Below are 17,692 nucleotides of genomic sequence, written 5' to 3'. Positions count from 1 at the left end.
TCCTCTATTTCTTCTCTACTCTGCTCCTCCAAACTGGTACACCAGGCTGGTGAGAGGGCAGATACAGCTACTTATGGTTCTTAGTCATGTCCTAAAAGCTGCAACAAGCTTTGAATAAGGCAGCCTGGTGGATCCCAACATTATTATTGGGATCCTTCCCATATTTGGCCGGGTTTTGTCCCATCAGATGACAGTGGCAATAGCCTGTTGTCGCCTGACTCTGGATCACAGGAAAACAAAAGTAAATATACTCCTGTGAGTCAAAAGAAAATATAGCCAAAAAACTTTTTGCTTTTAAGTGACCTGCACACAACACATCAAAGCCTCGACAAGATATTTCTGGTGGTAGTTTCCTTTAGAACTACCTGTGTCTAATTCAGGCAAGCATTTTTTTAAGTTTATTGACAAGGGCACCAAATTAAAGTGGTTGTAAAGGCTCCATGTCATTTACTTTCATGCATTCTATGCATGAAGGTAAAAAACCTTCTGTATGCAGCTGCTACCCCCTCCCCCCAGCCCTCCTAATACTTACCTGGGGCCCATCATGATCCAGCAATGTGCATGAGAGTTTCAGATCTCCAGAGGCTCTCCCTCCTCCTCCATTGGCTCCCACTGTGAAATGAAAGGTGGCGGGGCCGAGCCACAGCTCTGTGTGTGAATGGACATGAAGAGCAGCCGCTCATGCCCCCATAGCATGTTGCTAAGTAGGAGGGAGGGGCCAAGGGCGCTAGCGGGGAACCCGAGAAGAGGAGGATTGAGGCTGCTCTCTGCAAGACCACTGCATAAAGTAGGTAAGTTTCATATGTTTTAATTTTTTATTGCTTTTAATATAACTTTAAGGTAGTTCTTACTACTGTCGATTTAAAAACCAGAGCAGATTTATAAAGACTTGCCACCAGTTCACAGATGAGGAAACTAGGAGTAACTAAGACCAGCTGTGAGTTGGTGTATGGAGATATACCAATGCTCAGAGTGGGGCATGTCTGTGCTGTGAAGCTATCATATACTGGATCTGACAAATTTCTACACAAAACTATATCCCCAGATCCATTCAACTATTGGCAGGGAGATTATCCAGCCGAAAGCTAAATGTAAACAAAGGGGCCAGAAGTACTAGCAGTGCTGCTATAGGAAAGTCTTTTATTTCTTCTTCTATAGTTTGCAGGCATTCTACCATTTCTAGAGTATATTTTATATAGTCTTACATGTGTTGGATTTCATTAGCTTAGCCTGGTATAGCTTTCTAATTAATTAAAGTTTATAATTTGCTCTTAAGTGCACTTTTTTTAGGCCCTCTCACATTTGTTTCATTGCACATGTGCACAATTTGACCACCATCTATACTCAGGGTTATAGTACTTTGAGCTTTTTTAACTTTCCCTGTGGAGGAGGGGGGCTGGTCTGGGCTCTTGCATATACTTTCCAGGACTATAAAAAAAATCTAGTCCTGGGAAGAATATTTAAGTATTCGAAATTCTGGTTTGTCAGATTAACAATTGAAAATATTGATGAAGCACTGTTAGTAGCTATCACGTATGCTTTCTGACCTTTTTCTGTTTTGCTATATCTGTATCTTTATCTACAGTGGTAAGTAATGCTGAATCTGTTGGAAAGCTGCTTTTGATGTGATTCTTACTAGTCAGAGGGTGCTGGACACATGGCTGAGCCCTTCTTGTTTTTTTGGGCGCAGAGAAAGAAAATTACATCCTAATCAAGTGATTCCACTGGGAGGAACATTTCAGTAAACACACATAAACATAATACTACCATAACACTGCCACCAAGAAAAACAACTGTAGGAGTACCCATTTTACTCACCATGCTCAAATGCATGTGAAAGCCTCTATATCTCCATTACTCACAACACTGTGGTTTTGTGGACATGTCCAGGAAATATAAATTCCTCAAATTCCCTCCCTCAGCAGCTCAGATCACGCTCAATGAGGCAGAAGAAGTACGGCAAGTGTTCAGCAGCCAAGTGAGATACCCTCCACTGTCAAAACCAGCGTGCAGACAGCCAGGCTGGAGCCCAATAGAATGCAGCTTCCCCATACCCTGACTCAGCTACTGTGGGAATCTCCTCCCCAGTTGCTACCAGAAAACTCCAGTTCCACTGTGGTGGCTCTTGTTCTTGGATTCCTCTAGCTATTCACTTGTATTATCAGAGCTACCCTAGACTTTGTTGTGAGGGATGCTTTTTTTGAGGAAAATGGCAAATACAGTTGCAAGAAAAAGTATGTGAACCCCTTGGGATTACGTGGAGTTTTGCATGAATTGGGCATAAAATGTGCTCTGAACGTCATCTAAGTCACAACAATAGAAGAACACAGTCTGCTGAACATAATACTACACAAACATTAGATGTTGCCATGGTTTAATTGCACATAACATGTAAACATTCACAGTGCAGGGAGGAAAAAGTATGTGAGGCCCTAGCTTAATGACTTCTCCCAGAGCTAATTGGAGCCAGGAGTGAGCCAACCTTGACTCCAATCAGTGTGATGATATTGGATGTGTTGCTGAAAGCTGTCCTGCCCTTAAAAAACACACACCTGTTTTGGGTTTACTGGTTTCAAGAAGCACTGTCTGATGTGAACCATGCCTCGCAGAAAAGAGCTCTCAGAAGACCTACAATCAATAAATGTTGACTTGCATGAAGCTGGAAAGGGTTACAAAAATATCTCCAAAAGCCTTGATGTTCATGTGTCCATGGTGTCTACAAATGGAGAAAGTTTAGCACTGTTGCTACTCTCCCTAGGCGTGGTCGTCCTGTAAAAATGACTGCAAGAGCACAGCGCAGAATGCTGCATGAGGTAAAGAAGAATCCCAGAGTGTCAGCTAAAGACCTACAGAAATCTCTGGCACATGCTAACATTTTTGTTGACACATCTACAATAAGGAAAACATTAAACAAGAATGGAGTACATGGGAGGACACCATGGAGGAAGCCATTGCTGTCCAAAAAGAATATTGCAGCACGTTTGAAGTTTGCAAAAGAGCACCTGGATGTTCCACAGCACTACTGGCAAAATATACGGTGGACAGATGAAACCAAGATTGAGTTGTTTGGGAAGAACACACAACACTATGTGTGGAGAAAAAAAGGCACAGCACACCAACATCAAAACCTCATCCCCACTGTGAAACATGGCGGAGGGAGCATCATGGTTTGGGGCTGCTTTGCTGCCTCAGGGCCTGGACGGATTGTTGTCATTGATGGGAAAATGAATTCCAAAGTTTATCAAGACGTTTTGCAGGAAAACGTACGACCATCTGTCCGCCAACTGAAGCTCCGCAGAGGATGGGTGATGCAACAGGACAATGACCCAAAGCATACAAGTAATTCAACAAAACAATGGCTGCAACAGCACAGAATACGCCTTCTGGAGTGGCCCAGTCAGAGTCCTGACCTCAACCCCATTGAAATGCTGTGGCATGACCTTAAGAGAGCGATTCACACCAGACATCCCAAGAATATTGCTACACTGAAACAGTTTTGTGAAGAGGAGTGGTCCAAAATGACTCCAGATCGTTGTGCAGGTCTGATCTGCAACTACAGGAAACGTTTGGTTGAGGTTATTGCTGCCAAAGGAGGGTCAACCAGTTATTAAGTCCAAAGGTTCACATACTTTTTCCTCCCTGCACTGTGAATGTTTACATGTTATGTGCAATTAAACCATGGCAACATCTAATGTTTGTGTAGTATTATGTTCAGCAGACTGTGTTCTTCTATTGTTGTGACTTAGATGACGTTCAGAGCACATTTTATGCCCAATTCATGCAAAACTCCACGTAATCCCAAGGGGTTCACATACTTTTTCTTGCAACTGTAGCTGTGTTCTGAGTTGTTTTAATGAAGTACTGATTCTCAATTTGAATCTCTGTTCTTATAGAGTCTTTTAGACCATGCCATGCAGCCATATGTCACCCTGATTGAGTCACCTTTATGCATGGTCTTTGTTGTCCAGAATCTATTTTTTTATATTTTGCAATGTATGTATGTTTTTTACCATACTGAAGCTATTGTTTATTATTGTTTCTAACTTTACTTACAATTAGGAAATTGCAATATACAATTAATCCATCTCTGATGGTTTGGTTGATTACTTATTCTGTTAAAGCTTTGGAAAGCTTTTTATATGCTGTCCTCAATATACTTAATTCCATTGAAACAGGCTTTTCACATTTTGACAAGGAATGTCATGGGAATGAACACGCCTATTAAAAGCTCTAACTGTTCAGTTAAATAACTTATCTGAACATTAAAATAATCATTCCTCCAAGTTTTATATGCAGTAGCTGTATGTGGCCATTTGAGAAGCCATAGCAAAAAACCCAATCGTGGTGGTAAAGCTTGTCATGGTAGGCATGGTAGAGAATAGCTACACATTCATTCTGCCTTGTTGGAGCCACTAAATATACATTAAACTATATAGAAATTGTAACTTGTAGTTTGCTAAAGCACCGTGTATTACAATGGCCATTTTTTTAAACAAAATACTTAATTTTACCTTTTGTTTATCCTTTGTTTTATTTCAGTGCTGCTGATCTCCTGCTGCATTTACATGCATGTTTCTCCTAAAGAATGTTACACCAACATGACATCCTTCATGCTGGTTATTTGGTGATAACAACAGTAGACCATAACTGTGTAACATGTTGAAATGGCCACTTGTAGTCTCAGAAACCTGTTTAACTGAGCGAGAATGCAGGGGCCCAAGGAGACTGGGACAAAATGTTGTTACCCTATAACAAAAATGGCCTGAACATAGACCTTAGTGACAGGATCATCAGACATTATTATAATTATAACCACAGATTTCAAAATAATGAATGCTACTTTTGAAATAACATCAGCTTGTTAAATGAGAATTTGATGACTGGATTTACATCTGCTTCAATGTATTAAAGCATGCTGATGCATTGCCATGTGTTCTCTTTTATGTGGCACTGGAGAAGGTTTTTCGAAAGCTAAGAACACAAACAACAGGACACGTCTTTATTATTATTATACAGGATTTGGGGCTGAAAGGACAGATGGGAGTCTAGGATAACACTTAGCACCCTGGCATGAGGGGAGGAACTGATGGTTGTGTTATTGATCTTGATAGAGAAGTCAGGGGAGGGGACACGGGCTGGAGGGAATAGTATGAGCTCAGTTTTGGAAAGATTGAGTTTGAGGAAGTGGAGTGACATCCATGCCGATATGTCGCTTAGTAGGTTAGTAATGCGAGAGGAGACTGAAGGGGTGAGGTGAGGAGCAGAAAGATAGATTTGTGTGTCATCAGCATAGAGATGGTACTTAAAGCCATGGGAGTTTATCAAGTGACCAAGGGAGGAGGTGTAGATGGAGAAGAGTAGGGGTCCAAGGACAGAACCTTGAGGGACCCCTATAGAAAGAGGGAGAGAAGAGGAGGAGCCAGAGTTATAGGTTACACTGAAGGAGCACTGCGATAGGTAGGAGGAGAACCAGGAGAGAGCAGAGTCTCGGAGGCCAAGAGAGTGGAGTTTTTTGAGGAGGAAGGGATGGTCAACCGTATCAAAAGCTGCAGAGAGGTCAAGTAGTAAGAGTATGGAGTAGTGGCCATTGGTTTTAGCAGTTAGTAGATAATTTGTGAGTTTTAGTAGGGCAGTTTCAGTGGAGTGTAGTGAGCGAAAGACAGACTGTAAAGGGTCAAGAAGGTTCTTGTCAGTGAGGTAGGAGCTCAGGCGATTGTAGACTAAGCGGTCTAAGAGTTTAGAGGTAAATGGGAGCAGAGAGATGGGTCTTAAGTTGTTCATGTTGGTGGGATCCAGGGAGGGCTTTTTAAGTATGGGAGTGATGTGTGCATGCTTTAGAGGGGAGGGGAAGGCACCGTTAGAGAGGGAGAGATTGAAGATGTGAGTGAGGGAGCATAGGATGGAAGAAGAGGGCGACTGTAGTTGTTGTGAGGGGACAGGATCCAGGGGGCAGGTAGTGAGACAGGCTTCTGAGAAAACCTTATTGACCTCTTCAGTAGTAGCAAGGTCAAAAGAAGAAAGTGTTGAGGGAGGTTTAGTATAAGGTATGCCAAGTGGGATGGATGTCTGTGCAGTGGCGATGCCCCTACGAATTGTATCATTCTTGTTTTTGAAATGATTTGCAATCTCCTGAGCAGTGAGTGAGGTACTGGGTGGAGGTGGAGAAAGTAGAGAGTTAAAAGTAGAGAAGAGACGACGAGGACTGGATGACAAGCTATTGATGAGAGTGACAAAGTAGGCTTGTTTGGCAGCATGGAGGGAGGAATTATATGTTAAAAAAGCAGATTTATATAGGGTGAATGCTTGGTGAGATTTGGTTTTACGCCACAATTGCTCCAGCGCACGACTATGTCGTTTAAGGTTTCTGGTGTCATCAGTGTTGTTAGAGGAGCAAGTGAGTCTAGTGTGGATGAAAGCAAACTGTTGTAGACAGCAGTGGCCAGGTCAGGGCAGGACAGGGGAGAGATTCTGTCATAGAGGCGGTCAGTTGCAGAGTGGAAAGGAGCAGGGTTAAAGTTGTGAAGGTTTCTGCGGGTAATTGTTTGCTTCTTGGAGGGATACGTGTTTGAAGATGAGGACAATGTGAAGGTGATGAGATTGTGATCAGAGAGAGGAAAGGGGGTGTTTGTGATGTTGTAGGGAGTGCAAAGATGGGAGAAAACAAGGTCTAACGTATTCCCATCAGAGTGGAGGACTGTGTCCATTGTGTTAAGGCAAAAGATGAGGTTAGGTTAACCTCCTTGACGGTATTCCCGAGTGTAGCTCGGGGTAACATTTCAGTACCAAAAGCGGTAACCCCGAGCTACACTCGGGCTTACCCTGCGGCACTGCTCCGGCATGTTGTCTTCACTTACCTTACCCTGCGCTCCCACGATGTGTCCCCTGCAGCGTCCCCGGCCATCTCCTCCGGCCGATGCCGGCATCCGGCTTCTGTGTCCTGTCCCTGTGACGTCGGGACGTACGGGCGCCGCCGCCGCCGCCGGCGGCGGGAAATTTAAAAATTTTAAAAAATGTCATTTTTTTTTTTTTACATTTTTCATAGTAAAACATTGCTGTTTCAACCAATTTCACATACATATTGTCCCTAGTGCTTTGTCCTGTGCCCTGCCTGCATTTTGTCTGTTCTTTCTGCCTGGAAACTGAGAAATGTCCATGGCGTCCAAAAAGTGTCCCTTTAGGTCAAAAGCGGTTTAGATCAGCTAGAGAACAGCGATAGTAAATCAGAACCACTTGCAGAATTGAGTGATAATGATTCGTGGGGGAAATTCGTCATCAGACACTGAAAACGATTTTGCAACTTTGCTCAGAGATGTGCGAACTTGGCGCTATATTTCACATTTCAGTGTTTTTGGTTTGATTATATTATTGAATTAAATTTTTTATTATTTTTATATTATTTTTATGATTATTTATTAAATTATAATTTATGATTTTGTGTTTCAAATTTTATCATACCCGGGATGTTTAATAGACTCTTGTTCGGACAGATTTCAGTGAGTTATTCCTAAAAATTACAGCCTACAATAAAAAAAATACATATTTCCATGCAAAAAAATGGTACCGCTTTCAGCACCAAAAATCTGAAATAATCATACCGCCAGGGAGGTTAAAGAGTTGGGATGTAGCCGAGTTGTTGACATTAATGAGGATGTTAAAATCTCCAAGAATGATAGTGGGTAGTTCAGAGGAGAGAAAGTAGGGTAGCCAGGCGGAGAAATCATCAAGAAAGCGGGACACCGGTCCAGGAGGTCGATAGATCACGCAATCATCAGAGAAATGGGAGGAAACAGCCAAATGCAGTGAGTCTCGAAAGAAGAGAAGCATAGAGAGGGAGGGTTAGGGAGGACTTGAAAGATGCTCAGTGGGGATAGAAGCAAACCAACCCCACCTCTTTTCCGACCACTGGGTCATATTTTAGTGTACTCTGGTGAAACAGACACTGTTGCAAGATATGGAAATACCCAAATCCAAGCTCCAAGGCACTAGAACATGCATGATTTCTTTCTTCTTTCGTAGAATGGGATTGTATGGTTAATCAGGGGAAAACCTAGTACGTGGCTTATACTAGTAATGGAAAGTGATAAATTGATGGAAAATAGACATAATACAGGAGATGACCAGAGACTGCAGACATAGTACAGGAGATGACCAGAGACTGTGAACATAGTACAAGAGATGACCAGAGACTGCGGATATAGTACAGGAGATGACCAGAGACTGCGGACATAGTACAGGAGATGACCAGAGACTGCGGACATAGTACAGGAGATGACCAGAGACTGTGGACATAGTACAGGAGATGACCAGAGACTTTGGACATAGTACAGGAGATGACCAGAGACTGAGGACATAGTACAGGAGATGACCAGAGACTGCAGACATAGTACAGGAGATGACCAGAGACTGCGGACATAGTACAGGAGATGACCAGAGACTTCGAACATAGTACAGGAGATGACCAGAGACTGCGGACATAGCACAGGAGATTACCAGAGACTGTGGACATAGTACAGGAGTTGACCAGAGACTGTGGACATAGTAAAGGAGATGACCAGAGACTGCGGACCTTTGGGGAGGGGGGGCTGGTATTCTAACATGGCGGCGGCGGGAGTACCGAGCCAGCCGATCCATATTCGCACCATAAGACGCACAGACATTTTCCCCCATTTTTTGGGGGGGAAAAGTGCGTCTTATGGTGCGAAAAATACGGTAAATATTTCTCTTAAATGTTTAAAGGTACAATCAGAGCGTTGTATTAGTGACGGAGCTGAAGCTGTTGGCAGCAGATCCTCATGCGCAAATTAATTGAGATGCAAACTTTTGAGAAAAGACAACCAAAGTCCAGCTATAAAAAAACTCTTATGAGGTTAACTGTCATGTATAAAACTGAATATTTAAACTGGTTACAAGAATATAAGGAAAGGCTGAATGTATTTGGTAGGACGGTGCTCAGGGGAATATAGGGAGGTGTATTTGAAAATGTAATGTGGCAATCAAGAAATAGAAACCTTTATAAAAAATATAATGATTTTATTTTATCAGACATTATATGCATTGCTCTTATAAGTCTTTTAAAATACTGTGGTCATATTAAAGAGGTGGTTGAAGATTGTAGACCAAAATTGATTTGGGGAGCAAGATTGGATGGAAGGAGATATACTGGCTGACGTAGAACAAGATGGCGGATGAAGTAAATCAAAATGCAAGATTGGAAGCAGGGGATGGTGGCCTATGACCAAGGACAGAAAATAATGGAGGAAGCTACTGAAGGAAACCATGACTCTTAATCAGTTTTTGCATGATGATGATAATGATTATGAACAGAAACAGTAATCATTATAATATGAATATTTCCTATTCATTAAACATAATAAAATTGAACACTGGGTAATTAGCATCTTTGCAACAGTATTGTGATATGGTGCACAACTGATGGTTCATGTCATGGTACTTATGTACCAAAGAGGTAGTTTTCACCTCCATCACCTTTGCTTGTGCTTTCTTGTAAAACCAAGTGAAGTAAAGGGTCATTTTAAACCTAAGAAATGTCTTCTATATTAGATTGCGAATTCGGAGTGAACCCAAACTAGGGTGTAGATTACAACCCCCCTCTCCATCCTCCCCCGGCTTATTAATAAAGTAAGCTTTTGGTTGTTACTTACCATGTAGCTTATTGGCTTGAGATCAAGGTAGGTTGGCACTTCCACAAAACAACTACAAAATGTCATCAGTCTTAGACACATTTCACAGACCTTCTGCACTCCAAATGGAGTGTCAGGATCAGAAATTACCTGAAAATAATGGAAGAATAAAGGAGTTATATGTTGTAAAGACATAATAAGTGACTACTAATAACAGTACTGGAGGACATCACGCACCATCTTGTCATCAGTGATAGATGTTTGGTTGGAAGGCATATCGCTGTAAAAACTACAGAACATCAGAAAACTTAGGAACAAATCCATTGTCTGCAAAGCCAAAAATGGAATAACCAAATATCTTCGATTCTAAAACACAGGAAAAAGAAAGAATGGATAAATACAGTTATGTGTTCATACTAAAGAGACTCTCACCATATATAATATAATTTTAGGATTTCACACTGTCCCAAGGTGGTCCCGCTGTGGCTCAGGCACAGCTCAGCAAAACCTGCAATTTTCATACAGGTTAGCTGCGCTTCCCCATTGACTGCTTAGGTGTCCTGCGGTTTTGCTGCAGTTTCAGAAAGTGCACCAAAGATGCAGCTTGCAGGAGTTTTGGTGGGCTTTCTGAAACTGCACCAAAACTGAAGGACCTCATAGAAGTCTATGGGGAAAACGTAGCTAACCCACAGAAACTGGGGGTTAGCTTGTTCTTTAGCGACAGCACAGCAGGGCAGTGTGAGTCTGCCCTGTGTTTGCTGCCCCATAAAAGTATTCTCTAACATTCTGAAACAAAAGAGCTCCATTTTCTGTTTTTATACAAAGAACATAATATGATGCTGAGATTTAATTTACTGTATAAAGATGTTCCGACTGGCAAATCCCAAGATCATGTTGCCAATTTTAATGATTGCAGAACCAGAGCTAATTAGGCACCTAGACACTAACAGATGTGTTCAGACACATATACATCGAGATCTGAGACTTGTAATAAACCCTCTTTAACTCAATTCAATGTATTTTTGAATAAAATTTACATTTTAGTTAGGTGACTCCTGAAATGAACTATGTAGTAGAAGAGATTTTCCAAACATTTAAAATGTAGGTTCATTTACAAGGGGAAAGTCTTGCAAAGTACATCACAACAGAGCTTACCTTAAAGCGACACTAAACTCTGGTTTAAAAAAAAAATCAATAGGTATGCAATCTTAACTCAGGATAGTACTTAATTGCTTTCAGCCTCTTCTAAATTGCTAAAAAAATTAATTTTTTTTGCTGTTGTGATCTGACTTTCTGTTAGAGGGTGGCTATGTTCGCTCTATGGTCTCATTGCATGTAGGAACATAACCACCCTCTCTTGCTTGCTTTGGGGATGGACTATAGACTATGGACTATAGGATGTATAGTGTGCATACAGCAGTGTACATGACTGCAACTAACATGCACTGCTTGTAAGCTAAAGTGAAACTACAGCTCAGAAAAAATAGTCGTCCCCTGCCAGCCAGGACTGTACTATGAGGCAGAACTGTGTAAATCTCGGGTCCAGATGGACAGGAATACAATTCCTTTTAGATGGTAAAACTGCTCCCATATGATGTATGTATTTCATCTGAATTTAGCTGTAATACTAGATTTTGTTCATTTTGGAAGGAGTGGGAAATGGTTAAAACCCACGTCAGATTTTTTTTGTGTCCCGTTCAAGAAGTTTCCTTTTATTGTCTGTCTTGCATACACAACAGAAAGTGTGAGGAAATTTCTTCAAAGTAAAGAAAATCCTCTCTTAGAAAGTTGTCATCAGAATGCATATCCCTATTGGAAGATTTCCCTTCTTTTACAGTTCTGGTGACAGCTAACATTTTGGATCTTTGCTCACTTTTAATTCCAGTGACAGCAGTCACCAGTAGAAATAAAGAATGTAAATCTCTCTTGTGGGGACACAAACAGTAGTAAACACTTCAGAAAGGTTCTAATTGTTCCACAAGATATTTACACTAAAATAAAGTGCCTTTAGATACACTTTTAAATTAGAGATAAGGTTTGGTCTGAACTTTGCATGTTTGATGTTTGTAGACCAGTTGCAGCATTTGACCAGTTCACCGGCCCAAAGATCCTTCTGCTTCAGGGTCAGTAAGATATTAATTTAATCTCTGATTACAACCTTCTGAATATAATGATGAGAACGCCCCACACAGGTCCTATTTTCTACAAATTTTTCTATATTTGCTGCTTATAAACATATACACTGTATTGCCAAAAGTATTGGGACACCCCTCCAAATCATTGGATTCAGGTGTTCCAATCACCTCCATGGCCACAGGTGTATAAAATGGGTTTCCATGGCCGAGCAGCTGCATCCAAGCCTTACATCAACAAGTGCAATGCAAAGCTTCAGATACAGTGGCGTAAAGCATGCTGCCATTGGACTCTAGAGCAGTGGAGACGTGTTCTCTGCAGTGACGAATAATGCTTCTCTGTCTGGCAATCCGATGGACATGTCTGGGTTTGCCAGGAGAATGGTACTTGTCTACCTGCATTGTGCCAACTGTAAAGTTTGGTAGGAGGGAGGATTAGGGTGTGGGGTTGTTTTTCAGGGGTTGGGCTTGGCCCTTTAGTTCCAGTGAAGGAAACTCTTAAGGAGTCAGCATACAAAGACATTTTGGACAATTTCATGCTCCCAACTTTGAAGGAAAGTTTGGGGATGGCCCCTTCCTTTTCCAAAATGACCTGTTTCCAGTGCACAAAGCAAGGTCCATAAAGACATGGATGAGCAAATTAGGGGTGGAGGAACTTGACTGGGCTGCATCTGAACTCGATTGGGATTTTGGGATAAATTAGAGCGCAGACAGTGAGCCAGGCCTTCTCGTCCAACATCAGTGTCTGACCTCACAAATACGCTTCTAGAGGAATGGTCAAACATTCCCATAGACACACTCCTAAACCTTATGGACAGCTTGCCCAGAAGAGTTGAAGCTGTTATAGCTGCAAAGGGTGGGCCAACTCAATATTGAGGTATTGTGATAGTGTGAGGCTCTGTCACTGTGGAAATGGGTTTGAAAAGGACACAGGGCTCTCAAACAGTTAGTTTAAGAGGTTCCAGCAAATGTTTTGCAAGCAGAGAAAGCTATGTTTTAAGCTTTCCCTGGACTTGGTAAGTCTGGATTGGGGCTGTAAGCCTGAAGGATCCAAAGCGGATTGGGTGGGACGGAGTCTTCAGTCTTGTGTCCATGTTTTTCTGCAGGGTGTGTGTGTGTGTCCAGGTGCACACACTCATTATAAGGCAGATCTGAGCATAGCTCAAAAGTGGTGGAGGTGGAATAGCAGTTACTATTGCTGCAGTCTGAAGACAGAGTCCTGTCAGAGAGAGCTGAAAGCTCCTGGTGGAGACTAAAACCTATGTAAGGGGGATTCTGGGCCCAAGGACTGGGAAAGTCTGGCTAACTATGAGAGTCTGGGAGACCAAGAGAGGGTCTGAGAGGCTAAGGAAGCTGTGGAGGCCAGGAGGCCAGTCTAGGAGGCTGGAGGGATTCCATGAGTCTCTGGAGAAACCTCCCAGGAGCCCGTGATGATGGAGAGGAGGGTTTCTCAGGTTAGCTGTGGAGTTGGCAAAGTTGGCAAGAATGTCCCTTTAAAGAGAGAGGGTGCTGTGAGGAGCAGCTCACAGGCTCTGGTGGGAAAAGGGACAGCAAGGAGCTGTCACCTAGGCTGAGAGAGCCTGAATAGCCAGTGGTCTGGGAGACCAAACTGAGCAGAGGCACTGCTAGCCACAGAGACAGATGGCTCAGTATTTCACTGTATGATTTTGAGTGAAGTTGAAACCTCCCTGCATGGGAAACCTTGTGTTGAAAGGACTTTTCAGTTACTGTTTAATACAAAGGGCTAAAAGGCCCTTAAATGTGTCCCTGTCTGGCATGAACTCACTTAAATACGCATCTACCACTGAACTAAGCATCCCCTATATCACTATATATATATATATATATATATATATATATATATATATATATATATATATATAAAATCTCTCATAGAGGTTTAGGAAGCATAAGACAAGTGTTTTTGTTTTCTTTGACGGTTGTTTTATGGATTGAGGTCAACTTATTTACCAACGTTTATTAGTAGAGCTTTTTTTTTAACATAAGGTGTCAATTTAAAGCATAAAAACATGACTTACTTACCACAATAACACCATATAAAAAGGTGATGCTGATCAGAAGTAAGACCACAAGCAGGAGATAACTTGAGATTATATCTAATGGAAAAAGAGATAGTAGAAAAGACAAAGGCATGTTCCAGTTTATGATATTTAAACAACTATTGTTTTAAACCTGAAACCTCAAATACTTATTTGTATGTATATATATACATTCAGTTGTGTGCAACTCTCTGTGAGATCTCATTCACACTTGTGCAACTTGTCATGCGACTTTGGACATCAAGTGCAGCAGTAGTTCATGCACTACTTTGGTCTGACTTTCATGCAACTTGTGGGCCATAGACTTCACTGGTAACCCTTAACCACTTCCCGACCGGCCGTTGCATATAAACGGCGGGACGGTGGCACTGCAGGGTCGGGTGGCCGTTTATAAACGGCCTCCCCGCACCCTGCTTGTGCGCGCTCCCTGGGAGCGCGCAGCACCGCGATCCGGTGCCCGCTGTGTCCTCCGAACACAGTGAAACACCGATCGTCGGACGGGACCTCTGTGCGAGGTCCCGATCATGTGATCACTGATTGGCCAATCAGCGATCATATGCAAAGTAGTAAGCAAGATGTCACTTGTGACATCATTGCTTACTACGTGTGAAATCTGTGAATGATCACAGAGGCCACATGGTACAAGGCTATTCACAACAGCCTTGTACCATGTGACAAGCTGTGACCAATCACAGCTCACTCAGTATTTCTCAATGAATGCAAGAATGCACACAGAGAGAAAGAGAAATGATTGCTTTTACATCCAATATGGGTGTAAAAGCAATCAGTGTAAAAAAAAAAAAATCTTCATCACCCCCCACAAGTAGTACAGTGTCACCATGGTGATACTGTACTGCTAGGGTGACAGTATGTAAAAAAATAAAATAAAAATAAAAAATAATAATATAAAAAAATAAAATAAAAATGTAAAAGAAAATGTTTAAAAATTATAATTTTTGGTTATAAACTAATTTGGATTTTTTTTTTTACTAAAAAGATAACGGAATAAATTTTGGCAAAGATTTATGATGAAATATTATTTATTTGCAAAATTTAAAAAAAAAAAACACTTTTTTTTCAAAATTTTTTGACATTTTCATTTACATAAATACCACCAAAATAAAGCTTTATCTGTCTCAAAAAAATGGTAAAAAATTCAATTGGGTACAGTGTTGCATGACTGCGCAATTGTCATTCAAAGTATGATAGTGCTGAAAGCTGAAAACTGCCCTGGTCAGGAAGGGGGTAAAAGTGTCCGGTCTGGAAGTGGTTAAAAGTTGCATGAAAGTCGTAGCTGCATGTTTTACATGAAACAATGGTGCAACAGCGGGTCCAAATTTGCCGAAGGACAAGTCCCACCTAAGTCGTACCTAAGGCAGATTTAGACAGGAGCCAATTAACCCACCACATGTCTTTGCAATGTGAGGGAAAACCTGAGAACCCAAAGGAAACCCAAAAGAACACAGGCAAAACATGCAAAAAGGTGCACTTTTTAACAGAATTATTATTCACTGCCAACTAAGGTACATTACTTCAGACAACTACTACTTTGACACAAAAACTTCAATAGGTATTAAATTTGAATATCACCATACTGTATATTAAAATCAGAATTTTAAATAAATCATATCTCTGAGCCCAGAGATACCACTTCTTCACATATATCCTGCCCAATAAGTAATGTGTCTTCTTCCAAAGAATACTAGACACAGGTTAGTAGACTCAACAAAAGCCATTTTTATATATGTGTGTTTTATATCAGTGGACCATAGCATTCATACATATTATTAGCAGATGGCCCAGTCTTCTACATACTATCTTCCATCAACCATCATATCAGTCAGCACCATTCATCAGTCACATTATGTGCATTGTAAACAATACTGTGCCCACACAAAATGCAGCTTGCAGAGCTGCAGATGTGTGAACCTAGCCTAACATTTTGTAGCTAAATGTCCATGACACATATTATGGCCAGACAGTGTGTTTCGACTTATACATCCAGCAAAGAAATATAGACTTGTTAGAAGGTAGAAAGTTTTGTATTCACCTAATGTCAGTTTGAATACCGGGTATGAAAGCAATACTGCACAAATATAATCTCCAAGAGTTCAGCTTACAAAGAACATCAAAGAAAGTAGAAACATCTACTCAAAATAAATTCTGTTACAAGCTGTAGACACCATTTCAATATATACACTGCTCAAAAAAATTAAAGGAAGACTTTGAAAACACATCAGATCTCAATGGGGGAAAATATCATGCTGGCTATCTATACTGCTATGGACTGGGTAATATATTAGGAACGTAAGGATGCTACATTGTTTGATGGAAATGAAAATTATCAACCTACAGAGGACTGAATTCCAAAACACCCCGAAAATCAAAGTGAAAAACTGATGCAGCAGGCTAGTCCATTTTACTGGAATTTTCATTGAAGCATCTCAAAACAGTACTGAGTAGTTTGTATGGCCCTCACATGCTTGTATGCATGCCTGACAATGTCAGGGCATGCTCCTAATGAGATGGATGGTGTCCTGGGGTATTTCCTCCCAGATCTGGACCAGAACATCACTGAGCTCTTGGACAGTCTAGATAGGTGAAACCTGGCAGCATCAGATGGACTGAAACATGATATCTCAGAGGTGTTCTATTGGATTTAGGTAATGGTATTAATTCCTTCATCCTCCAGGAACTGCTTGCATACTACTGACACATGAGGCCGGGCATTGTTGTGAACAAGGAGGAACCCAGGACCCACTGCACCAGTGTAGGGTCTGACAATGGGTCCAAGGGTTTCATCCCGATACCTAATGGCATTCAGACTGCCATTGTCTAGCCTGTAGAGCTCTGTGCATCCCTCCATGGACCATCACTGACCCACCATCAAAACAGTCATGCTGAACGATGTTACAGGCAGCATAATATTTTCCACTGCTTCTCTAGACCCTTTCACATCTGTTACACGTGCTCAGGGTGAACCTGCTCTCATCTGTGAAAAGCACAGGGCACCAGTGGCGGCCCTGTCAATTTTGGTGTTCAATGGCAAAATGCCAATCAAGCTCTATGGTGCCGGGCAGTGAGCACAGTGCCCACTAGAGGATGTCAGGCCCTCAGGCCACCCTCATGAAGTCTGTTTCTGATTGTCTGGTCAGAGACATTCACACCAGTTGCATTCTGGAGGTCATTTTGTAGGGCTCTGGCAGTGCTCATCCCGTTCCTCCTTGCACAAAGGAGCAGATACCAGTCCTGCTGATGAATTAAGGACCTTCTACAGCCCTGTCCAGCTCTCCTAGAGTAACTGCATGTCTCCTGGAATTTCCTCCATGCTCCTGAGACTGTGCTGGGAGACACAGGAAACTTTCTGGCAATGGCACTTATTGATGTGCCATCCTGGAGGAGTTGGGCTGCCTGTGCAGTGGGGTCCAGGTATCGCCTCATGCTACCAGTAGTGACACTGACCCTAGCTAAATGCAAAACTAGTGAAAAACAGTTAGAAAAGATGAGTAGGGAAATAAATGCCAGTGCCCTCCACCTGTAAAACCATTCCTGTTTTGGGGGTCGTCTCATTTTTGCCCATCTAGTGCACTTTTTGTTAATTTCATTAACACCAAAGCAGCTGAGACTGATTAACAACCCCCTCTGCTACTGAACTGACCAGATCAATATCCCAGGAGTTTAATTGACCTGATGCTATACTCTGATTAAAAAGTGTTCCTTTAATTTTTTGAGCAGTTTATTACTCCTCTATGGTAATGGACATTTTTTACATCCAAAATGACCAAATTATATTAAATTTTTTCAGAAAGCCTCTGGACAAATGTAATTTTATATAAAGGCAAAGCCATATTTATAAGAT

At 41.6% G+C, this 17,692-nt stretch overlaps 1 protein-coding gene across 1 annotated transcript in view; it reads right to left on the bottom strand.

Moving 5' to 3' along the window:
- Positions 1 to 17,692, bottom strand: part of LAPTM5 (lysosomal protein transmembrane 5) — a 54,976-nt gene that overhangs the window by 7,275 nt on the left and 30,009 nt on the right. Inside the window, exons 3-5 of the mRNA XM_089671936.1 lie at positions 13,817 to 13,890; positions 9,879 to 10,007; positions 9,663 to 9,791 (exon numbers count right to left, since the gene is read on the bottom strand). Coding sequence (XP_089528062.1) covers positions 9,663 to 9,791; positions 9,879 to 10,007; positions 13,817 to 13,890 — 332 coding nt within the window. The remainder of the gene's footprint in view (positions 1 to 9,662; positions 9,792 to 9,878; positions 10,008 to 13,816; positions 13,891 to 17,692) is intronic.

Source organism: Staurois parvus, unplaced genomic scaffold (genome assembly GCF_062004578.1).
Source record: "Staurois parvus isolate SC_StPar_1 unplaced genomic scaffold, SC_StPar_1.0 ptg000115l, whole genome shotgun sequence".
Classification (NCBI taxonomy): Eukaryota; Metazoa; Chordata; class Amphibia; order Anura; family Ranidae; genus Staurois; species Staurois parvus.
This window is presented reverse-complemented; position numbering and strand designations above follow the sequence as displayed.